This window comes from Diceros bicornis, chromosome 4, assembly GCF_020826845.1.
Source record: "Diceros bicornis minor isolate mBicDic1 chromosome 4, mDicBic1.mat.cur, whole genome shotgun sequence".
Lineage (NCBI taxonomy): Eukaryota > Metazoa > Chordata > Mammalia > Perissodactyla > Rhinocerotidae > Diceros > Diceros bicornis.
Window position 1 is genome coordinate 87,494,513 of NC_080743.1, and position 25,666 is coordinate 87,520,178.

Sequence of the window (25,666 nt, forward strand, 5' to 3'; positions counted from 1 at the left end):
GTCTGCTTGAGTGGCCTATGGCATCTTCAGGTTTTAACCAGCTGTTGGGGTGGGAGGGCTTGATGGGAAGGAAATAATGGATAGAAGTTGCTGTGAAACTGTGTTCTGGGTGAAAAGGTATAGTGAATAGTCGAAGGCAAATCCTTCAGAGATTAGCTAGGTGAACTGATAGTGCTGTCTGCAAGGTCCCAGCAGCAGAATTCTCTCGAGACCCAGTGCTGCATTCCAACCAGTTACTGATCTTGAAATGCTGGGTGGAGGACAAGCTGGACTGTGTAATCCAAAACTAAGATATGTACTAGGGAACAGTTTTCCTCTGGAAATTTACTTTAATATTAATAGAGGGGCAGTATATTAGTCAGTTTGAGCACTATAACAGAATACCATAGACTGGGTGGCTTATAAACAACAGAAACTTATTTCTCACAGTGCTGGAGGCTGAGAAGTCCAAGATCAAGATGCCAGCAGATTGGCATCTGGCAAGGGCCCACTTCCTGATTCACAGACAGCCATCTTCTTGCTGTGTCCTCACATCGCATAAGGGGAAAGGGAGCTCTCTGGGGTCTCTTTTGTAAGGGCACTAATCCCATTCATGAGGACTCCATCTTCATGACCTAATCACCCACCAAAGGCCCCACATCCTAATACCATCACATTGGAGGTTAGGATTTCAACATATGAATTTGGGGGGGGGCGGATACAAACATTCAGCCTACTGCAGACAGTAAGCTGATAAAAGGTGTTCCAATTTGGTGTTGGAGTCCACCATGACTAAAACGACATGGCCATGAGAGTGGGACAAGTCTATGACAAATTCTATGACAATGGTATTCCAGGGCATTTGGGGATTGACAGTGACTCTTTGGTCTGTCTAGACCTGACCTGCATTTACTGTGTGCAGGCATGTGACTTAAGGGCTGGTGTATTGCAGGTTGTTGGACTTGAAATAACCAGAAAGAGGTCTTCCTAAGGAGGCTTTGCAGGCCCACTTTAGAATTTCAAGGGCCACTCTGGCTCACCAGTAGTATCAGGGCAGCACTGGAGCTCTGCAGTTTGGACTCCCCTATGTGTGGGAGGCCCAGCAGCTCATTCTTCCAGTGCCTCTGCATTCCATATCCTTGGGGGTCATGTCTGGATGGCTAAGTATGCTCCTCATTAGATTGCTCCTGGCTGCTACAATGTTTTTTAGCAGAGTCTATTGGGACTATAAGGGTTCTGATGTCCTCTAGAATTTTGGCTTGTCTGTCAGTGCGTTTGCTCAGTAGTTGAGCTTCGTAATAAGCAGACGATGTGGAAGTCAAATCCTTTGAAAGAGGGATCAACTGCACTTCCAGTTTCCTCTGAGTTTGGAGAGGCAAGATAGCACTGTAACTGAGAGCTGGATTCTGCTGTCAGACGTGCCAGATTTGATCCAGACTCTATCACTAACTAGATGTTTAACCTTAGACATGCTACTTATCCTGATATGAATGGGGGTAAAAGTAGAACCCACCTCAAACAGTTGTTGTGATTAAATGAGATAATATGTGTGAAGCACTTAGCACAGTGCTTACGCAAGGTAAATGCTCAGTAAATGGTGACTATTATTGTTTTTCTGGTTTTATCTCAGAAGCTCTAAATGATCAGGCTGCATCCAACTAGGATCCTGGCCGGGGCCGGCCCGGTGGCGTAAGCAGTTAAGTGCGCGTACTCCGCTTTGGCGGCCCAGGGTTCGCAGGTTCGGATCCCGGGCGTGCACCGACGCACTGCTTGGTAAGCCATGCTGTGGCAGTGTCCCATATAAAGTAGAGGAAAATGGGCTCAGATGTTAGCTCAGGGCCACTCTTCCTCAAGGAAAAAAAGGGAGGATTGGCATCGGATGTTAGCTCAGGGCTAGCCCTCCTCACAAAACAAACAAACAAACAAATAGGAGCCTGGCCCCCTCTCCACAGGTTGCCCCCATGCTTCAAAGGTAGCCCTGATGGCTAGTAGCCCTTGCCCCCAGGGAGGTTGTCCTTGGACAGAATCAGCCGAAGAACTTACACATGGGGTCTCATGTGTTAGAATCCCGCCATGATATTTCAAGCATTTATTTCAAAGGTGTACAGCTCTTTGGGATGCTAGTAAAGCAAAAGCAAGACAGAAGAGAGGAGTTTCTTCTTCTGGTGAGCAATAGTTACTGCCAGAAATCAGACAAGCTCCTCTTTCTTTCTTGCCTAGGTTTGACTATTTGGGTGGCCAGAGTGGAAAATGGGGGATGGATTACTAGTTGTACCTTGTAAACTCCAGGATCTGTTGGACATCTGGTTTGGGGATATCTGGTCTACCAAAAAGCAGTTTCCTTTGGCGAGACAGATCATGGGAACTGCTGATTTTATCTTCAGACTTTTGAAAGTGTTTCTCACAGCTGGCCTAGAGGTAGCCTAAAGTACACCTTTGCCAGATCAGGGGCTCATGGGGCCCAAGCCCTGCAAATACAAGAGGATGCTCTCCAAACAAATAGAAGCAACTGCAATCCAGAAAGTCATGCAGGAGTCCTTTCATCAGCCGTTCGAGAACAACAGGAACACTGCCCAGGCAAAATGGCACTGCTGTATACTGGGATCGCAGGGAACCTCTGGAAACCTGCCTTCACTGGTCTTGCCCTTAGATGCACATCTTAGACAAGTTGCACCATCCAGGAAGTCCTGCTTCTTGAAAACTTGTACTCTACAGAGTTTGTCTCTGAGGTCAGGAGGATTAGGGGGCTTGCTCAGCAATCCTGAACAGGAGATTGTCTTGGGGCTGTGGTAGACTTGGCTAGAATGAACTCTGTATTTTTCTGAGGCAGAGATGGAAGTCCTGATGAACTAACTCTAGGCACTGCTTCATATAAATACGGCTATGGAGGCCCTCAGCCTCCGGCTCAGATAGCAAGCACTCCCATTTTGCAGGCATGCAGGCCCTAGGCAGCAGGACTACAACAGTTATACTCCTAATTTTAAAGAAACTCCCCTGCTACCTGTGGGAAAATACTTGGTGGTAGGTGGCACACTTATTTGGAATTCCAGAAGTGGGCAGACTGTGCTCTACAGCTTTGGGGTCTGCAAGCAGAATTCCCAGCAGTCTTTGAAAGTGAAACGGAAAATGTAGGTTACCCAGGTAATATCTGAGTCATTTTCCAGCTAGGAAAGGCCAAGAACAAGAGGAAAGCCCATTCAATGTGTAGAAAGTACCTGACAAGTGACCAGATCACGATCAAGTCAGTAGGACCATAGTGTAGAACCAGATCTCTTGGGAGAGAATCGCATGTGCCCACATGCACGGAGTAGGTCTGGGTGTGTGGTGAAGAGCCAGGCCTGGTGGATGAGGGCTTACTCACCAAACTTCCAAAGTCCCTGAGCACACTATGGTATGCACCTTGAAACACTACCACCTCATTTCCCAGGGACATGGAACATGTCAACACTGGGATCGGGGGCTGGGACATAGAGGAGTATGATGAGGCCCATCCAGTTTCCTCTCTACTGGAAGACCAGGCCAGCTTTCTGGAGATGAGGTCAGCATGGCTTCATCTGCACATCTGAGCACAGAGTAGCTGGTCTCCTTTAGCACAAACACAACAGCCTCACCTGGCAGCCCAATTGCCAGAGGTGTGCAGCAAGAGCTCCTCCCTCCACTCTGCTTGGCAGGCCACCTCTGGGTCACCCTGAGAAGGTGTGCCAGAGTCTCAAGGACTATCTAAAACTTCCTACAAATCAGCTATTTGGGAAAGTGGAGCTGCCCATGCTTCTGGGGAGCAGCAGTGTGGATGCCTTCCCTGTATTGCACTTATTTTTTTAACCACCTAACACTCATTATGCCTTCCTACCAGCACCCTGATTTTCTTTGGGCATTTCCTTTCCCTATACTGTGTTTCTTCTTAGTGGAACAGTAGAGCAAGTTGTCCTTCCTTCCCTTTAAGGAAGCTAGAGAGGTCCCTGAAGTCTTTTCACCATTTCTGGTACATCCGTGGGGTGGTGTGTGACCACAAGGTAGTCTTTCTCCTTCTTAAGACTTTGGCAGAATAACGTAAGGATGGAAGAAATGATTGGAGTTCTTTTGGCAGTAGCAACTGAATGAGATGGTGAAGCAATTCTTGCTCCTGAGATCTAAAACTACCTGGTCCTGTCTGTTCCTAGCCTGGTTCTTTAAGACTTCCCTTCAATCCCCTTAGCTCCCCAACATGCTGTCAATAAATTATCCTTTTACTTGTATTTGCAAGAGTGGGTTTCTATGGCTCACAACCAAACCACCCGAACTAATATTTGGTAGGTCCATGGTACCAAACATCTCATTCTTATTGTAGTGGCAGCAGGCATAACTCTGGCATTTACAGACTAAACTTTCCATCCAATGGAACTGACATGATAGCCTTTGACACATTCTGAGTGATTAAGACTCTCTTGTTCAGAGATGAGGGCTGCTGATTTATATGGAAATGACCACTCATGCCTGCAAAGTGGGAAATTAATAAAAAAGTATTAAATCCCACCAAAAGACCCCCCAATTTGCTAGAATCATCCAAGAATCTCTTTGGGAAGGCAAAAAGGTAGGGCTAGCTATGCCCCCACAGGTGGTAACTGTAAGCGCTTCAAGCCAATAGCCTCAGCTTTGGCTTTCAGTTGGGCCACCAGCACAGCCGGCTCTATGAAGAATTTCATGTTTTCTTCCCCCAGAATTAAAGAGTCATCCAGCAGGCTTAGGTAGACTCTAAGCATTTTTGAAACCCATCCCATATACACTTTGATGATGGCCAGGGGTAGGCCTGGCCAGGGATTTGGCTTAAATAAGGCTGGGGGCTCTGCAGTCAGGGAGTTTCTGAGGCTTAAGGAGCAGGCAAAGGTCTAAAATTCCAGGAGATAAATCCAAAGGAACTCCAAATATGTGGAGCCAAAGCACTGCAGAAATCTCACCATAGGTGTTTGGAGCCAGAGAGATAAGAGCAAATGCAAGTGAGGCAGGAGCAGGGAGGCAGGAGGGAGCCCTTGCTGAGTGATTGCCTAGAATGTCCGTTTATCATTTGAAACTTATTTTTGCAGGTTAGATCATCTCTAGTGCCTAGATGGATCCAGGGTCATGAACAGAGCGGACAAACAAGACAATAAAGCAAAAAATGGAGATTCTGGGTGAATCTTCAGCAACACTGGCCCCTATGAAGGAAACCATCTGAGCAATGGCCTGGAGGCTCAGCGCTGCTATCAAACAATCTAGAGGCGGGTCCAGCAAGCTGGGGCCTCTGATACCCATCAGCTCTATGACCTTAGGGAGTCTTATAACCATTTTGGGCCTCAGTTTCATCTTCCCAGCAATGGGGATAACAGTATCTCCTTCACCTACTTTGTACCATTATTGTGAAGATCAGATAAATCATAAGGATGCCTGAAATCATAAGCAATCTAAAAATGCTGCAGAAATCTAAGCATATTATCAGGATCCTTTTCTTTTAAACAGAAAAAATAATGCTTTTTGTTTGCCACTCTTCTCTGCAGAGTTCAAAGTCTTCAAAAAGCATTATTTTCTTGATAGAAATTGACACTTTTCACAGATCTCTGTTAGGAAATCAATTGAAGAGGCTAGGAAACTTTTGCACAAGCTATTTTTAATCTGGGGAATATAATGCACTGATTCCCTATAGCCACTACTTTTAAAGGTAAACTGTTCTTGGGGTGTATGTTGTAGCTTTTCTAGTAGCTGTTGCAAAGGGAGTCCCTCCAGTCGAGCCACATTGTCAGCTCAGTAGCACAGATGGTGAAGCCCAGCGCCCTATGGAAGCTGCTTGGGTTTGGTCTTGTGACTGAATTTAGTCCGGGTTCTGGATTTAGTGTTGGGAGGACCCTCTTTGTTCTGTACCCCTGAAAAAACAAAAACAATTAAAGTATTGTAGTAACAATATCTTATATTTGCTAAGGACTTTTAACTTTACAAAATATTTTTAAAATCTTGTTGTGCCTGAGTAACCCCCAAGCTACAAACAGGCTATCTGCCCAAAATTCGACTCTAAATTGGTTATTGCGATTCAGAACATATTTTCCCAAAGTTTAAGCATTGTCAGTTAAGTGCCTGAGGTCTGGGACCTGGAAAAGGGGACTGTGTGGTGAAGGAGAGAAGAGAAAGAGGAAGAACATTTCCTTCTTCCTTCTTGTATATATCCCAAGCTTGGTGGAAAAAAAATTCAAATTGAGCTAGTATCTGGAATCCTGCCATATCCATTCCTGCACCCCTGTTCTGTCTCCTGGTCCCTCTGTCTAGTCTCCGGTGCATAGACCCTGCACAAGCCCCACCCTCGGGATGGGTGCAGGAGGCTTTCTGCCATCAAGCCTGCTCTCCCTGGCTGTTCCATGACATCAGGCTTCTCAATTGAATCCTTCCGACCAGCTGCTGCCCGCTCTCTCCTACCTTTGATCACCTTGTTCACACCTTGTTTTGCTTTAGTATATCTATCTCCCCACTCCTAATCCTCCTTGAGATCAGAGACTAAGCCATATTCATCTTTGTAAACTCCCCTCTCGATTCCTTTCTTTATTCACAGTTCAGAGCATGATGATTTGCTAATTATTAAAAATATTGACTTAAACAAAAATAAATGTCCCCCTACTCTGTCCAGATCTTCTCTTTACTCAGCATTCACAAGGCTCCTTCCTTTACCGTGTATATTTTTCCATCCCTTCACTGCACAACTGTCAGGAGAAAAGTCATCTCACTGCACTAACTCATACAAATATGACACTGTATATGCCTTATGAGTGTCAGACTGCTCCAGAGGCATCTGCGTTTTTTGTGTGTGTGTGTGAGGAAGATCAGCCCTGAGCTAACATCCGTGCTAATCCTCCTCTTTTTTTGCTGAGGAAGACTGGCTCTGAGCTAACATCTATTGCCAATCCTCCTCCCTTTTTTTCCCCCCAAAGCCCCAGTAGACAGTTGTATGTCATAGCTGCACATCCTTCTAGTTGCTGTATGTGGGACGCGGCCTCAGCATGGCTGGAGAAGCAGTGCGTCAGTGCGCGCCCGGGATCCAAACCCGGGCCGCCAGTAGCGGAGCGCGCGCACCCAACCGCTAAGCCACGGGGCCGGCCCTGCATTTTTTAAAGGAGTTGCCTGCTAACCCTAAGGAATGTCTAACTTATGGATTTTCCAGAGAAAATATTCAGGTGACTTGCATGGCATGGGGATTGCCTCACTTAGGAGCCAATTCCCCTAAGCTTTGCAAAGCTTCTCCACCTCCACTTTTGAGCCCCCAGGCAATGACTCTGATGAGGGTACCAGGAAGGAGGGGGAAGGGTGACTCTGTGTTTGTGTAGGTTATTATTTGCAGGTTGGGGACTAACTGTATGTAGTTATCCTGTACCTAAAATTATTGAAACTTTTATAGTCTGGATTTAACCTAATCCCCAGGACCTTTATGGAAATAGACAAAACTAAAGTCACTTATTCCATATTCAGGTAACCTCTCCAGTTTAACACATAGGCCTTTTGTATGGTTTGCATATTTATTTTTCTGCACTCTGGAAGAAGTCTAGTTTTCAAATTATCAGGGTAAAACTGCACCACAATATGAGAAGATGAAATTTTTTTAATTCATGAAAACTCTCTCCCATATATTCAAACCTAAAGAAAGCTAAAAGATCATCACACTTGGAATAATTAACATTTTACCAGTTCAGAGTTAACAGAAAGAGAGAAAATGGGCTCAGACTCTTCCTCTAAATAGTGTTGATACACCATACCTGGGGCCAGAGACTGAGGGACTAGTTAACTTACTGCTTTTGCTGGGGGTGTAGGTGGAGATAGAAAAGAAAAACAGAAAATAGATATCTTCCTGGTATTATCCTTTGCACCAGGAGTTGTCCTGGGAACAGACAACAGGTTGAAGATGAAAGCAAAAATCAAAAAATGGCCTCCAATATTGGGGATATTGACAACTGCTTGAGGGCAGATTACAGCACTAATTAGAGATAAGAAAACAGAGAATTAAATTCCTTTTCCTGTACAATAAAGGAGATTATTTTCATCATAGAAAATCCAACAAGTACTGAAAAATAAAGGCAAAATTCCCCCATAAACCTCCATCAACCAGAGACAATGTCTGCCAATATTTGGGCGTATTTCTTTCTGGTCTTTTTTTCTAGCTTTAAAAAATTGTTTCATATCCTGTTTCTTGCATTTGATATTTTAACATAAGAATTTCCCATGTCATTACAAACTCCTTATAAACACCATTTTAATAGTTGTGTAATATTCAGTTATATTAATAAAGCATAATTTATTTAACCTTGCTTCCATGATTGGAGAGGTAGGTTGTTTCTATTTTTTCCTATTATATATAATGATACACTGAACATCTTTGTGCATTAATTTTTTGTGTATATTTAGGATTATTTCCTTAGACTAGATTCTCAAGAGTGAAATTATTAGGTCTAAGTATATGCATATTTTTAAGGCATATCCATTTGCACTCAAATTATTTTCTGAAAGGGTTATCTGTCTGTCCACACACAAAGGCTTTCTGTAAAACGAACTACTTTGCCCCTTCTGACCAGCACTGTATTCTTTTCTCTTTAAAAATCTTTGCCAATTTTATAAGTAAAAATTATCTTATGTTAGTTTACTAGTCTACAGTTGTTAGTCATTTGCTTTTCCTTTTTGTGAGTTGTCTGAATAAGATGGTTATATAGTTAAATGTATGTGCATTCCTATGAGAAGTATGAACTAGTACATCAGCACTAAAGATATTGATACTCTTCTAAAATATTTGTGACCCAGTCAAGTTTTCTTTCATAAATACAACCTAAATAAAGCAAAATGAGAAAGCAGGCCTCACCTTTCTTTAAAGATTTTGAGGAACTTTCTACTGGCCTGATTTCTTCTTCTTCTTCTTCTTCTTCTTCTTCTTCTTTTTCTTCTTCTCTTTCTCTTTCATTTTCTTCTTCTTCTTCTCTTTCAGACTCCTTCTCTCTAGACTTTATCAATATTTCTTCTAGTTCTTTCTCCAATTCTTTATTTCTTATAAGGGTATAATGAAGTGTCTCATTTACATTCTCAAACTTCTCCTCTGCTTGTCTGGCTCTGCTTTCTACCTCTCTGATGTGGACAAAGTCCAGAGAAACACAACAAAATGGAAAGGTTCAAAAAAGTATCTTTCATGTATTGAAGCTCATTGTCTAAAAAGGGCAGTGGGATTAGATGAATGTATCTTAAGGGTACAAATAAGAGAAGCAGTAGCATCAATGATTAGCCAGGAATTGGGGGCCTGAGAGCTACTCTGGATGGTAATGTCAGAGTTGCAGTTATGCTGTGATTTAAGAATACAGCATATTATCATTTCTTAGTGAAATGTGAGTTTGGGTATTTGGAACTCTCCATCAATAGCCAAGGAACCTCTTTTCAGTAGTTAATTTTGGCTTCTCTTCATTGATGTGACCACAAACTAAATCCAATAGGATCTCTTCTTTTCCAGCACCTTTAAAACAAGATTTTACAATCAAGAAAACCAGTTGGAGATGTGCTTCTTACTTACTAGAGCACATGTTATGTGTCCATATGGCTATGCTCTGCTTTTGGCATTCTTGGCCATCTTAACTATATTGCCCTTCCTACTCTTTGGGTTATGTAATAACATTCTTTCTTGCACGGTAGTTTGTCCCAGCTTCATTTATTTCTCTAGTTCATCTCTTAGAAACATACTGAATTGGATCGCTCCTAACACCTCATACTCTCACATACATACACAATTTGACTTCCTCCGTCTCCACTGTGGGTGAGGACAGATGTTCTTACTAGGGCAGTGTAGTTCACTGTCTCTAGCAGAAGATTTGGAGATACCCATCCCACTAGTGAGGATGAAGGAAGCAGGAGAACCAAAAGTAAGCCAAGAAGTATGGATTTCTCAGCCAAACCTCCTGGCCAGCAATCTTCATCTTCTAACCATTGTGGTGCCTCATACTTACATTAACTTCTCCTGCGTGCGTTCAATTATAGCCATTGCTTCAAGATACTTTTGGGCCAATGTACCTTGATTAGCTGATTCTCTCTGACAAAGGAAATATGCACTATGAATGAACTGAGAGTCCCAACAGTCAATACTCTACTTCTTCGGGATGTTCTGGACCAAGCCATCTAGAATATTTTTTTCTACTACCCATATTTATATAGTAGATGATTAAGCACATTCTTAACATGGAAAATAATAGAGATAGCCTGTGGCCAAATAGCATACCAGCTTCCAAATTATTCATGCTACAGGTGGACATGTTTGATTAGAGTTGTAAAGAAGAAGCAGGGAAAACAATATCAACAAAAAGAAACAGAGAAAGAAGAAAAGGTTTAAAAAATACATAGAAGGGTAAACATGTTTCTCTAATAAATAAAGTTAAACATCAAGGAAATTAATTATATTTATCTTATTAATAATTTACTTCACTAAGCACATAACATTGCAAAATCCAATAAGATCTTTCAGTTTTTTAGGAAACTTCATAAATATCAAGGCAATGAAGATATGAAAAAAAAATAATCTCTTTCATTTATTTCGACTCAAACTATATTCCAGAAAACAAGAAGGTAAAAGAGGAAATTTAGAAGACAAAATTATAGGCATATTTTAAAATGAATATTACGACATTTTCCCGCGACTGTATACTTTTTAAAATCTCATTTATCCTGTTTCCCAACCAGAGGCAAGTAAAAGATAAACCCCACATTATAGATGGAAGGGAGATCTAAGAGGGCAGGCAGCCTGCCATAGTCACAGAACAATTTAGTGGGTTAAAGCAAAACCCTTATCTAGGCTTCTTCATTCTCAATCACACAATCCATTGCATTATGCTAGCTTTTTCTAAAAGAAAACCAGAGAAAACAAACTGTGTTAAACATTTTCACTTTTACTCTAGCTCTGTTACTCTGTTCTTATTTTCCCAGTCACACATTTTTCTCTTTCTGTTTTGCTTTCCCTTCTTGGGTAGCTTCTTTGGAAAGTAAATGCTATCATTGTTCAGCCTGGATCAGCAGCATGTGACATGACTGTGCCTATACAGCACATGCTACTAACTTATTTGTTTTTTGAATCCTAAAGGAAGTTTTTCAGAGCAGAGAGTTCTGGAACTGGAATTCTACACATGGTTTATAGCTGTATGAAATAACTTTAACTATGGGTGTGTGGGAGATCAAGATTTGGCCACCCCAAAATATATCTCTTTACCTTGATTGTTTTCTCTGAGGGACATTTGACCTCCCCCACTAACTGCCTAAAGAATTTGACATGGTGGCTCCTTCCTGGAACAGATCTTCTATCATGATGGCTGTAAAGATAATGTAGGATAAATGTTACAATAGGAAAGGCACCAACAAGCCCATCTTATCGGAAGTTCTGTCTCTCTGGCCACATTCTCTGGATGGCCCTGCAAGGAGTTGCCAGACAAACATTTACATTTATAAGGGAAATCTCCATTTGTAAAGGTATCTCCCTCTCTATTTCGGGAAGAGGAGGGGATGGCCTCATTTCTAGAGGCTTATCAATCTGGAAGGTGAGGCCTTAAATCTGCATAATAACCTTACTCTTGTTTACTGTGCTTTAGTGGTAATCTCCTGTAACTGACTCCCCCCACCCCCAACATCCTCCTTTGTCGTTGGCTGAACATGGTATTTAAGACGAGAATTTCTGCTATTGTGTTGAGAAACGCAATGTCCCTGGTTTCTCTCATGTATACATGTTATTAAACTTGGTATTATTTTCTCCTGCTAACCTGTCTCGTTAATTATTTGGCCAGCCATAAGAACCTTAAGGGAAAGGGCAGAGAGGGATTCCTCCTCTTCCCCCAATAGGTGGAAACCTAAGTAAACCAGGACTGTACTCTGTTAACTGTGTACATCTGAGCCTTCTGACTCTCTCCTCATTCATTCAATAGATAAATATATTCAGTTAAAATGTGCGAAGAAAACGTCCCTCTGTTTTGACACTGGCAAGTATAGATTAATGTTTTGTGGTCCATTTCAAACCCTTCAGTAGGAAATTCCCAATCCTACTGGGAAGGACTGGACATTGGGCTTCTAGCGTTATCACTTCCTCTATGTATGCTGGGGGCAACCTCCCCTGCATAACCCTTATACTGATACAGATGCCTCAAGGCTAATCACAAGGACTGCCTTGGGCCCTCCTCTCACCCACTGTATCATAGAGACAACCATTAGCCACATGGCTCTTGGAAGAAATTGCATTGAACTGATGTTGCTCAGGGCAGGCCACCCCAAGAGGCAGCACTCTGGTATGCAGATTATTTTAAGCTGAAGACAATAAAGACTCAGAAAACTCAGGAAGAACATTTGAGTTTCCCCTCCCAAAATGCCTAAAGAACTTAACATAAAAGATCTGTTTCAGGAAGGAGTTACTATCATGATGGCTGTAATATAATGTAAAATAGATGTTACAATAGGAAAGGCACCAAGCCCCTCTTATCAAAATTCTGTCTCTTCCTGGCCACATTCTCTGGGTGGCCCTGCTGGGAGTTGCCAGACAAACATCTACATTTATAAGGGAAATCTCCATTTGTAAAGGTGTCTCCCTCTCTGTGCTGGGAGGAGTGGGGGATGACCTCATCTCTAAAAATTTATCAAAGTAAAAGGTGAGGCCTTAAACCTGCATAATAACGTTACTCTTGTTTACTGTGCTTTTCTGGTAATCTCCCGTAACTGACTCCCCCCACCCCCAACATCTTCCTTTGTCTTTGGCTGAAGATGGTATTTAAGACGAGAATCTCTGCTACTGTGTTGAGAAACTCAGTGTCCCTGGTTTCTCCAATGTATACATGTTATTAAACTTGGTGTTATTGTCTCCTGCTAACCTGTCTTGTTAATTATTTGGCCAGCCATAAGAACTTTAAGGGAAAGGGCAGAGGGAGATTCTCCTTCTTCCCCTACAGAACCTTCCTTGTTTGTGACAATCTGCTGTAGCTTCGAGCTAATCTCTGTCTGACTCCAATTCTGCCTTCAGCCTTTTGGCTTGGTCTTCCTGAGGTCTGACTCTACCAACGGGCTTTGGATTGGACTAACATCTCTGGCTTAGGATTGTCTCAGAGGGGATCTGGCTCCAGGCCCAGCTCCTTGGAATCCAACTCTCAGCACTGAACTGCTAGCCAGACATAGTGCCCCTGTCAGTTTTGGACATATTTTCTGGAAACACCAATTCCAAGGGCCCTTCCCTGTTGCTGTTATAAAATGGGTAAATTAATCACTGCTCTTAATACCTACGCCTTGGGTACATGGTATTGTTCGAGGAAAACAGATCTCTAAGGGCATCCTTCAGCCCAATGACAGAGGTAAGGGCAGAATATCTAATCTTATGTTAAAAATACTGCAGATCCCCCAAGTCTGGCCCCTGCTCACTCTTCCAAAGGAGTTCATGTGTGATCCAGTAAAATCTCCTATCTTCCTCATACACTTATAACTCTTTATAGACAGCCAGGACCTATGGTTTGAAGATGAGCCTGACAGATTGTTTCTAATGTCTTGCTCGTTAGGGTAGCTGAGCTGTAGACAACCCTGCTCATGCACCCAAGCAGCAGCATTTAGGGCCCACTGTATCTCTGAGCCCTTTTGGTAGGCTCAGGGAGAGCTTGCTGAATCCATATCTCCACCAGTCAACTGAAATGTTACAGAATTCAGGTTGCCTGTCCTCCAGAGACAACGTTGGAATGATGCTGATCCAGAGAGGACCACAAGGCGGGCTACGCAACAAGTTCTCAGAACTGATTAAATTGGGCTGCACCTGAAGGCAGAGTGGCCTTCCCCCAGGAAGGTCAGAGGCAAAATCAATGCTGCTTAATAGATCACTTGGTTCACCAGTGAATCAGGCTCAGTGCCAAACTGCTGTATCAGGCACAGCAGGCCATGTTTTGTACATGGTTCCTGCTCTAAGTACAATCCTCAGGAATTCCCACAAAGCCCTAACTCTCAGCTAATTGAGAAGAGTTTTGAAAAATGGATGGTCCAGCCCCCCATTATGGTGGACATTAAAGCATCAGGGAACAATATGAATGAAGCCCTGGTGTAGCCTGCCCAAGCTGGTGGTGACTTATTGAAACCGGCAAACAGTCATTGATGATTAAGCAGCTAGTAACTATGGGGGATTGGAATTTGCCAGCTCAGAATATGTCTCTCCTGAATGACATTTTGGCCCCCACCCCCCACTAACTAATCAAAGGAGTTTGGGATGGGAGGCCTGCCCCCAGAATAGGCCATCACCATAGACATCTCCAGTCTCTGGGTGAGTCCGTGCTAAACCCATTCTTAGTTCTGGTTACCCTTTATGAGAGACATTTACATTTGAAAAGAAAATCTCCATCTGTAAAGGTATCTTCTTCCCTGTACCAGGAAGAAGGGGGGGGGATGGCCTTACCTAGAAACTTATCAGAACAGAAGATGAGGACTTAAATCTGCATGATAAACTTACCCATTGTTAACTGTGCTGTTTAGGTAATATGCTATCTGACTCCCACTAGGTTCCTATAGGTAACATCCCCCTGGAGTCAAGGTCACCATGGTAATGGATGTTTGAGTTATTTTTTCAGGAACTGAACCGCTTGTCTACTTCGGGCCGGATTGAGACCACCAACCAATCAACTAGGCCCTTTTGACGGCAAGAGGTTGGAACTCCATCCTTAGGGCATGCTAATGCCGCCATTCTGTGAACATGTGTCCTGCGTACGAAGAAGCATGAAGGCTGACTACGCTTGCGCAGATCATCAATTACCTCATCACTCCTCACCTCCAATCATTTCAGACCACCTTGCCCCTTTCTCCATAAATACCCTTGAGTCCCTATTTTCAGGGAGGTGGATTTGAGACTTGTTCTCCCATTTTCCTCACTTGGCTGCCTTGTGATTAAACCCTCTGTCTCTCTGCAATCTCGTCATCTCGGTGATTGGCTTTCTGGGCAGTGGGCAAAAACAGACCTGGCGCGGTAACAATTTGGCAAGCCAGCCAAAAGGAAAGTCCAGGTGGACCTTTTTGCCAGAGATTCGTCAGCCCCTTGCCTGTGTGGAGAACCTGTGGACACGTCCAGTGGCCGCCAGGAGCATTTTTCCTGGGACTGTTCCAGGATTCTTTTCCTGGCTTGGCGCTGCCAACTCCTTGGCACATATTTTCACTTTGCAGTAGAGAGACGGTTTCTGAGTTTGGAAGACGTCTTTTGGTGAGTAACTTCGGTACAAGTGACCGGATCCTTATTTCTTCTTCCTTCTGGTTTGACTTCCGAAAAGGAAGCCTCGGTTTGGGAGGGGATGCCCTCCATGTCTCCTGAAAAGGGAGCTTTGGTTTGGCCTTCATTGTGAGGGTCTTGGTTTGGGGACGCCCAATATTAAGGAAGAATTAGGGGATCTGCTCGCAGAAGTTCTCTTGACTTGGTTTGGGAGGGGATGCCCTCCGTGTCTTCCGAAAAGGGTGCTTTGGTTTGGCTTGTGTGGGAGATCAAAATTGGCCACCCTGAAATATATCTCTTTACCTTGATTATTTTCTCTGACGGACATTTGACCTCCCCCAAACTGCCTAAAGGAATTTAATTCTTGGCGTAGACAGACTGGCAGGGTCCTTGCTAAGCCCATTCTTAACAAAGTTCTGTTTACCAAATATTTACATTTGTAAAGGTATCTCCCTCTGTGTAGTGGGAAGAGGAGGGGATGACCTTATCTGTGAAAACTCTTATCAGGACAGAAGAAGAAGACTTAAATCTTCAGACTCTTGATTACTATAATTCCTGTCTCTCTGGCCACATTCTCTATAGGTGGCCCTGCAAAGCACTGTCTGACAAACATTTACATTTCCATCTCCATCTAAATTGTCTTCTTCCCCTCTGAAATCCCAAAACACCACCCACCCCCAACATCCTCCTTTGTCTTTACCTGAAGATAGTATTTAAGATGAGAATCTCTGCTATTGTGTTGAGAAACTCAGTTTCCCTGGTTTCTCCCATGTATACATGTTATTAAACTTGGTATTATTCTCCTGCTAATGAAACTGGCAAACAGCCATTGATGATTAAACAGCTAGTAACTATGGGGGATTGGAATTTGCGAACTCAAAATACGTCTCTGCCTGAATGACATTTTGATCCCCACCCCCACTAACTGACCAAAGGAGTTTGGGATGGGAGGCCTGCCCCCAGAAAAGGCCGTTACTATAGATATCTCCGGGTACCTGGGTGGGTCGTGCTAAGCCCATCCTTAGTTCTAGTTACCCTTTATGAGAGACATTTACATTTGTAAAGAAAATCTCCATTTGTAAAGGTATCTTCTTCCCTGCACCAGGAAGAAGGGGGGATGGCCTTACCTAGAAACTTATCAGAACGGACAAGGATTTAAATCTGCATGATAAACTTACTCACTGTTAACTGTGCTATTTGGGCAATATGCTCTCTGACTCCCACTAGGTTCCTATAGATGACATCTCCCTGGAGCCTGGGTTACCATGGTAGTGGGTGTTTGAGCTATTTTTTTCAGAAACTGAACCCCTTGTCCACGTCAGGCCAGATTGAGACCACCAACCCATCAACTGGGCCCTTTTGACAGAAAGAAGTTGGAACTCCACCCTCAGGGCATGCTAATGCCGCCATTCTGTGAACATGTGTCCTACGAAGAGACATGAAGGCTGACTACGCTTGCGCAGATCATCAATTACCTCATCTCTCCTCACCTCCAATCATTTCAGACCACCTTGCCCCCTTCCTCATATGTACCCCTGAGTCCCTACGTTCGGAGAGGTAGATTTGAGACTTGTTCTCCCGTTTTCCTCAGTTGGCTGCCTTGTGATTAAACCCTCTCTCTCTCTCTACAATCTCGTCGTCTCGGTGATTGGCTTTCTGGGCAGCGGGCAAAAACGGACCTGGTGCAGTAACACTAACCTGTCTTTTAATTGTTTGACCAGCCATAAGAACCTTGAGGGAAAAGGCCGAGGAGGATTCTCCCTCTTCCCCGACACTTCACTTGGTTTGGGAGGGGACACACTCCATGTCTTCCAAAAAGGGAGCTTTGGTTTGGCTTGACTTGGTTTGGGAGGGAACGCCCTCCGTGTCTTCCAAAAAGGGAGCTTTGGTTTGGCCTCCATTGTGAAGGTCTTGGGGACACCCAGTCTTGACTTGGTTTAGGCGGGGACGCCCTCCGTGTCTTCTGAAAAGGGAGCTTTGCTTTGGCCTTCATTGTGAAGGTCTTGGTTTTGGGGACGCTCAAAATTCTCGAGATCTGGTTCTATCTAGCTGCAGCATAGTATACTTTGACCGTCCGTGTCTAAATTCTGGGAAATGCTAATTCAATTCCCACATGTAGCCCTCTAGTCTGCATTCTTCAAAATTGGGCAATTTTCAGTTATGAGTCCATGGAAAAGGAATAATGCCTTTATTTACTTTTTTATTTTTTTTTGGTATCACCACATGACCACAGCCAGGGAGCTCTTGCAATGACTAGTCTTAAGAACTTAATCAAATTTGGAGTCTCAGCCTCTTCTCGTGGTCTTACAGATGCTAATGAAAGCTCCATGACCCACCCCCACCCCTGGGAGCTCTCCTCTGGGTTCTGGTTTCAGAGAGTCCCTGCTCCACCTCTGGGAGCTCTCCTCTGGTTTTTGGGCACCTGGAGTGATTCCAGGTTGGGCCCTGGATCAGTCATTTGACTGACAATCTGCAACCCTGTTTTGTCTCCTGTCAAGAACCTATTGAGTATTTTAGGCACCTACTGAGTCACTTATGGGGACAGGAGATCTGTAATTTATTCTGTAAACTGTCCTTCCCAGGAACTGTTGTTTGTGTGACCCTTATCTTGATAACCCTTGGGAAGAGGCCATAAGGGCAAGGCCTGATCACCTCTTTCCCTTCTTTGTCTGTCTCGTTCATCACCTCCTCTGTTGTCACCAAGTCGGGGTTAAGTTCAGGCTGGACCTGAGCAGAACCTGGACCTTCTGTAAAAATTGAAAACTTGAAAACATTTTGCCAAGGACCTAACTCTCAACGCTGGCATTGGGAGCCCCAGCCCCCAGCCCACTCCAGGCTTTTGCCTCTTGCCTCCCTGGCTTCCCTTGTGCTGGCTCAGGGACTAAGTACCTGGGTTGAGTGGGACTTGACTAAATCTTATAGCTATATTGATGCCTGCAGCGGGCTCTGCACCCTTCTCTGGTCCGCTGTCAGTGGGACACTTGCTTTACCGCCATGGGGACCACCCCAAGCATCTCTGGAGACTCACCCTTCAGGTGCATTTTAACTAACTGGAAACACTTTCTATTGGATGGCTTATGCCCCAGAAACTCCATCTTGGAGAAAACTTGAGTGGTTTCTCTGTGTCTTTGTGATATAGTTGGACAGGTAGATCAACCTATAATGTCATTTGAGTTACAACCCAATTTCTGAGAAATTAAGAGCAATTGTCCTTAAAAAAACTTGTAAGACTGGAAATGTGGCTGTAGAGGCAGTTCAGACTCCATCCAGTTCCTTTATCTCAAAGAGGATTATCATCTCGCCTCTCTGGGAATTGTTATCTAGCTCATTACCAATTCCTAAGACTGAAAAAAAAACAGTAAAAAGGCCAAAAACGGCCATAAGAGTACCCTTGCCAAAAAATCTACCATCTTGAGTGTCTTCACAAATATTAGTAAAAAAGACTTAAAGCAAAATTTGGATTCATAAATAGGGAGCTTTGTATTACCGTACCTGATTCATGGCAGTAATGTTTTAAAATTACTCATTGTTTTAAAAATGAGTGTGGAAACTGTGTATGTGTGTCTATATGTGTGTAACAATGTGTGATATTTTACCTCCAGATGGTATGGTCAAAATTAAGAGCACTATTTAATTGGCTTAAAGTAAGAGCTTACATAAATTCTAAATGTAATAGAAATTAACCCAAACGTCTTTCAAGTTAACATGATATAAATTAATCTCTGGTAAATGAAAGCTGATTTAAGTTTGTTGGTTTGATTGACAGTTGTTGGAAACAAATGATTTAGATATATGAAGGTAAGAGTTTTGGGGTAAAATAATTATGTTTTATGATCTGTATACTTAAAAGAACAGCTTCCAAATTCTTTTTGGTAACTTAAAACTTTAGAGTTTTTGCTAAATTAAGTTAAATGATAAAAATTTATTGAGTATCTGGGTCATTTTTGAATAAGATAAAATACTAAAACATTATTGCTAAACATGTCTAAGTTTATCTACTTTTGGCTTCTTATTACAGAGAAACTAAGTGTTTGGGTCTAATTAGTGAACACACCTTGTTTTATTACTACAAAGTAACATGTTTCTAGAAATTATGAAAAGTGTTTAAAATGCTGATATAAAAGACAGTTCATAATTGCTTTTTAGTTTTTACTAAGGTCTGTAAGGGTTAAAAAAATTTTTTCTAATTAATATATGTAATTAAAACTACTAAAAATTAATAAAGAAAACAGCTCTGTATACAAGGAAAGTTACAGAAGGTTTGTAGAAGAGGAACCCTGAGAAAAGAGTTTTATGCATGGTCAAGTTGGCTAAGGTTGGAATAAATTTAAAGTAAATAGGTTTTAATATCAGAAGTAAAGCTGGGCCAAAATTAAAATTTGGTCTTCTTTCTCTTAAAAGGATAATTTTCTTGAACTTGATAAAGAGGTTGTTAAAGGGTTTTCTTTACCTTTGAGTAAGTCTACCTAAAAGACAAAAAGACTGTTAAAATAATTTCCTATGTTCAAAAGACTGAGATCTCTCTATTAAGCGTTTTTGGACTGTTAATGCTCTGTTTGCCCTTGACTGTTATTTTTGACAAGCTCCCCAAAATTCATATCTTTTGTGTGTGTGTGTGTGAGGAAGATCAGCCTTGAGCTAACATCCATGCCAATCCTCCTCTTTTTGCTGAGGAAGACTGGCCCTGGGCTAACATCTGTGCCCCTCTTCCTCTACTTTATATGGGATGCCGCCAGAGCATGGCCTGACAAGCGGTACATCGGTGTGCGCCCAGGATCCCACCGCAAGCAGTGGAGCGCATGCACTTAACCACTAGGCCACGGGGCCAGCTCCCCAAAATTCATATCTTAAATAAAATCTTTTTTTTTACTTGTTTCCTTGAAAATTTTCAAAGGGCCCTGGGACTTCTCACAGAAGTTTGCTCTCTTCCTATAAGGAAGAAGATGATAAACTTATTCGGGGCTTATTTGGTATGTTAAATCACATGGGAAGCAGTGACAAATAAGTAATGATATACCTTCTTAGGTGGTATTATGTGGATGAATGTTATTGGTATAGGTGGTTTAAAACTGTATAACATTACTGCAATTCTGATCCATCCTGGTTATCATTCTGGTTCTGGTTATTATTTTAAAGTGTTGTATATTACAAAATTAACTGAATTTCTTTGTCAATTGCCATTTTGGGGTCTCGTTGTCTACACACAGTTATTGTTTGATGCTTTTGCAAAATATGTTTCTTCTTCAGGGCCGGCCCCATGGCTTAGCGGTTGGGTGCGTGCGCTCCGCTGCTGGCGACCCGGGTTCGGATCCCGGGCGAGCACCGACACACCGCTTCTCCGGCCATGCTGGGGCCGCGTCCCACATGCAGCAACTCGAATGGATGTGCAGCTACGACATGCAACTATCTACTGGGGCTTTGGGGGAAAATAAATAAATAAAATCTTTAAAAAAAAAAAAAAAAAATATGTTTCTTCTTCAGAGAAATTCACAGAAAGGACTCTGGCACTTACTCTAGGTTTCTGAAACTTTCAGATCATAAAACCGAACTGGGTAAGAAATTACAGAATTCTAACGGAGAAGCTGATGACTTTGTGAAACTGCTAACAAGCATAATATCAAGAACTGATGACACTGGACTGAATGAACTGATGAAGATGATTATAATTTTTATACCTTTGAAATTTTGATTTTTTTTAATGTTTTTTTTTCAGATTTAAGTAAAACTTTCTGTTTTCTCCCGAGCTAACTATGACTTATAGCAATTTGGTAAATTATACTTTTGTAAGCAGAATTGAAACATTTATCTTTTTCTCCCTATCTGATCCCTCCAGGATTTGGAAACTCTTAGTGAGTTAGTATTGTTGTTTTCATGGTAATATATGTTATTTGCATAAGTTCAATAAGAATCTGTTCTCCTTATAATAGGACAGAGTTGGAAACATTGGTTATATTACCAAAGCTTTGACTGGAATGTTATATTTGGAAAAAAACATATAGACTCAGATATGACAAGACAGCTTTTGAGATATAAAGATTGGACTTTATGGGGGCTGGCCCCGTGGCTTAGCGGTTAAGTGTGCGCGCTCCGCAACTGGCAGCCGGGGTTCGGATCCCGGGTGCGCACCGACGCACCGCTTCTCCGGCCATGCTGAGGCCATGTCCCACATACAGCAACTAGAAGGATGTGCAACTATGACATACAACTATCTACTGGTGCTTTGGGGAAAAAAAAAGGAGAAGGATTGCCAATAGATGTTAGCTCAGAGCTGGTCTTCCTCAGCAAAAAGAGGAGGATTAGCATGGATATTAGCTCAGGGCTGATCTTCCTCACACACATACACAAAAAAGATTGGACTTTATGGAATAAAGCCACTTGGAAATATTGACCTGGTACCTTGCTTGCAACCTGGTACAGTGTTCACAGCAACCTTACGGATAAGGAAGGAAGGTCACTTATCTCGCAGGTGCCTGGAACCTTGAAATATTTTGGGGAGCCTCAAAAAGAGAGGAATTCACCCAAGTCTGTAGGTATTGCAGACAAAGTCTGATGAGAAGTCCTTGGCTTGGCTTTCCTGGCCTTGAGAGGGCTTTAAAGTTCCATCTGAGATTCCTTATAAAAAGTTCCAGCAAAGCAGATTTAAAAGAGCTTATATGATCAACGGCTATTCTTGCTGCACTTATATAAATAATTGGGCCAAGTTTATTGAAACTAAACTTATTTTGCAAAGCAGTTAGTTTTAATTTGGCTATCCTTTACAAAGAATGAGGGTGATTTTAGGGAGAAAAAGATATGTTTCAATAGAATCTATAGTACACATTCATGGATATTAGGTTCTAGTTCTGATAACTGTATTTAAGGTTTCTGTTTTATATCTGTTAACTGGACTGGATCCTGAAATCTTCTAGTCTCCTGAAATATCTGGCTACAAATCTCCAAACTAACATTTTTGATTTTTTTCCATCATTTTCATTTAAAATCACTGAGAACTGAACCTGCCCTTTTTCCCGAAGCCTTGCAAACTAAAACTGGACAACTTGAGGGCTGGCTCTGCAGCTTAGTGGTTAAGTACGCACGCTCTGCTGCTGGTGGCCCGGGTTCGGATCCCAGGCACGCACCAACGCACCGCTTCTCCGGCCACACTGAGGCCGTGTCCCACATACAGCAACTAGAAAGATGTGCAGCTATGACATACAACTATCTACTGGGGCTTTGGGAGAAAAAAATAAATAAATAAAATTATAAAAAAAATAAAAATAAAAAATAAAACTGGACAACTTGATATAAGTTTAGAGATTCATGTTTGTTGCTGTGTAAGTACTCAGAAAGATACCTGAATACCTGATGACATCATCAGAGACATTTCCAACTGCAAAAGATGCTTTGACTCTGACATCTAGAAATCTTCTTGACTGGCTGTCATCTGAACTCAGAAACTGGTTTATAATTTGCTCCAATTGTTAACTTTGTTTTTCTTTTGTTTCCATAGAAAATGCTTCTTATTAAATACCTTATTAATAATAAATAATAAAAATACCTTATTAAATACCTGATTACTTGCTTACACAACATCAGCCTAACTTTGGGAGCAGCCCACCTGCATCACTGCCTTACTTAGAGACTGGTTCAATGAGATGAAATGACCTATGCCCCTTATCAGCAGATTCTGAGAGGTACCTGGTCCAGACTGGTTTTCAGGACTGTTTTCTTGGATTCCCCAAGGGATTAGGTCTATTTGTCAGGGACTGTTAACATTTGGGTGTCTATACGTCTTATGCTTCTGGTAAGATACTTGATTATAAAATGTGCCTTTAGATGTTGCTCTGAAACTGCTGAGCAAGGTACAAAATTCTTATAAAGCAAAATGTCAACCCAAGAACAAGAGAATATCTCCAGATGAGTGCTAAACAGTTTCATTCCTCTAACCCGGATCTACGCCCTGATTCAGCAGAAAGTAGCTAGATTGGTCATTGCCCTGAATCCCTCAAGAATGAGGAATGACCAAAGAATAGGGGGGATTGAAACCGGCAAACAGCCATTGATGATTAAGGAGCTAGTAACTATGGGGAATTGGAATTTGCCAGCTCAGAATATGTCTCTGCCTGAATGACATTTTGGTCCCCACCCCCCACTAACTAATCAAAGGAGTTTTGGATGGGAGGCCTGCCCCCAGAATAGGCCATCACCATAGACATCTCTGGTCTCTGGGTGAGTCCATGCTAAACCCATTCTTAGTTCTGGTTACCCTTTATGAGAGACATTTACATTTGAAAAGAAAATCTCTATCTGTAAAGGTATCTTCTTCCCTGTACCAGGAAGAAGGGGGGATGGCCTTACCTAGAAACTCATCAGAACAGAAGATGAGGACTTAAATCTGCATGATAAACTTACCCATTGTTAACTGTGCTGTTTAGGTAATATGCTATCTGACTCCCACTAGGTTCCTATAGGTAACATCCCTCTAGAGTTGGGGTCACCATAGTAATAGATGTTTGAGCTATTTTTTTCAGGAACTGAACCACTTATCCACTTCAGGTCGGATCGAGACCACCAACCCATCAACTGGGCCCCTTTGACGGCAAGAGGTTGGAACTCCACCCTCAGGGCAAGCTAATGCCGCCATTCTGTGAACATGTGTCCTTTAAAGAGGCATGAAGCCTGACTACACTTGCACAGATCATCAATTACCTCATCCCTCCTCACCTCCAATCATTTCAGACCACCTTGCTCCTTCCCCATAAATACCCCTGAGTCCCTATTTTCAGGGAGGCGGATTTGAGACTTGTTCTCCCGTTTTCCTCACTTGGCTGCCTTGTGATTAAACCCTCTCTCTCTCTGCAATCTCGTCGTCTCAGTGATTGGCTTTCTGGGCGGCGGGCAAAAACAGACCAGGTGCGGTAACATTACCACCACTCCTGTTGAGCTATCACTCATATCACCCCTAGAAAATCCTGTACTGGGGTCACTTGCAGGAGGAGATACTAGGAGTAACTAGAATTCTCCATGCTCAGGTGCCTGGCTTCCCAGTGGTCTGGAGCTACTTCTCATTAGAAATCCAGGACCCAGCTATCTCCTATTCTACAGCTCAGCTCTCGGGGACATGACAAGTTATACCTGCAGACTACAAGGTTTCTGCTTCCCTATCCCTTCCTTTCTTCCTTCCTTCCTTCCTTTCTGCCCTCCTTCCTTCCTTCCTTCCTTGCTTTTTTCTTTCCTTCTCCAGTGTCAATCAAATGTGCTACCTCCTGGGAGTTGTGTTTTTAGATCAGGAAGAAAGTGCACCTGCCCAGTAGGTCTGGTGCCTTGGAGCTATATTCCTGCTAAATGGTTGTTTTTGTTCTTAGGACAAGAGGCTGAGTGTCTGTCAAAAAGAATAAAGGAAAAATAAACAAGCAAACAAAAGCAAAACAAAAACTTATGGTAAAAGTTTTAAAACCTCAAACCACCCTCAGTGAGCCCCAGTATCTCTGTGAAAGGAAGGAGCACAGAGCCTGCTGTGTAGTCCGAATCAGGAAAGCACTTGCCCCAGCTCCACCTCCTGCCCCAAATCTCTGACCTCACAATCTGGTTCAAAGAATGTTCATTCTCTGGGTACCAACATCCCCAAATATCAACCTTCTCTTCACTGGCCTAGCACAATTAGGCCCTTTCTGTTTGAGCACCTGGGGATCCCTTTCTACCAGTGCAGTGCTCCAGCCACCACTCCATAGGATGAATATGATTCTTCTTTACCTCCAGGAACTTGCAAGTAACTGTACACCTGGAAGGCATTTTGCTCTATTCCCCAGACCTTACGATCAGTGAGAACCTAGACAGTTTTGTCTTTAGAGATCTATAGTAGCAGCAGCAGCAGCAACTTTTCAAGGCCTGGAGATGGGCTTTCTGGGCCACATCATCCTCCGGTGGGCTAGCATGGCACCACACTGTATCAGAAGGAATGGCAGCTTCCCAGAGCAGGAGCCCCACACCATCAAAGACACGTACCACACCCTCAGTTTTGCCCCAGGCTACAGGCCCCTGTTTTCCTGTCTGCTTTCTGCTTAGCTGCAGGGCCTGACCCTGCAGCATAATCTGAATGGCAGAGCTGGGTGAGCAAATTTGAGTCAGGAGGGTTTTGGGAGGGACCAGTAAGGGGTAGCAGATAAAACAGTGCTACCCTTTTTTTTTTTTTTTAATTTTTTGTTTATTGCAGTAACATTGGTTTATAACATTGTATAAATTTCAGGTGTACATCACCACACTTCTATCTCCGCACAGACTACACCGCGCCCAGTACCCAAACACCAACCACAACCCATCACCACACACATGAGCCGAACCATCCCTTTCACCCTTCTCCCTCCCCCCTTCCCCTCTGGTAACCACCAATCCAATCTCTGTCTCTATGTGTTTGTTTATTATTGTTATTATCTACTACTCAATGAAGGAAATCATACGGTATTTGACCTTCTCCCTCTGACTTATTTCACTTTGCATAAT

At 42.8% G+C, this 25,666-nt stretch overlaps 1 protein-coding gene across 1 annotated transcript in view; it reads right to left on the reverse strand.

Annotated features, from left to right (window-relative positions):
* Window positions 1-5,577: 5,577 nt before the first annotated feature.
* The window catches only part of AXDND1 (axonemal dynein light chain domain containing 1), a 105,422-nt gene continuing 85,333 nt past the window's right edge, over window positions 5,578-25,666 (reverse strand). Inside the window, exons 24-26 of the mRNA XM_058539964.1 lie at window positions 9,945-10,027; window positions 8,819-9,078; window positions 5,578-5,852 (exon numbers count right to left, since the gene is read on the reverse strand). Coding sequence (XP_058395947.1) covers window positions 5,764-5,852; window positions 8,819-9,078; window positions 9,945-10,027 — 432 coding nt within the window. The 3' untranslated portion in view covers window positions 5,578-5,763. The remainder of the gene's footprint in view (window positions 5,853-8,818; window positions 9,079-9,944; window positions 10,028-25,666) is intronic.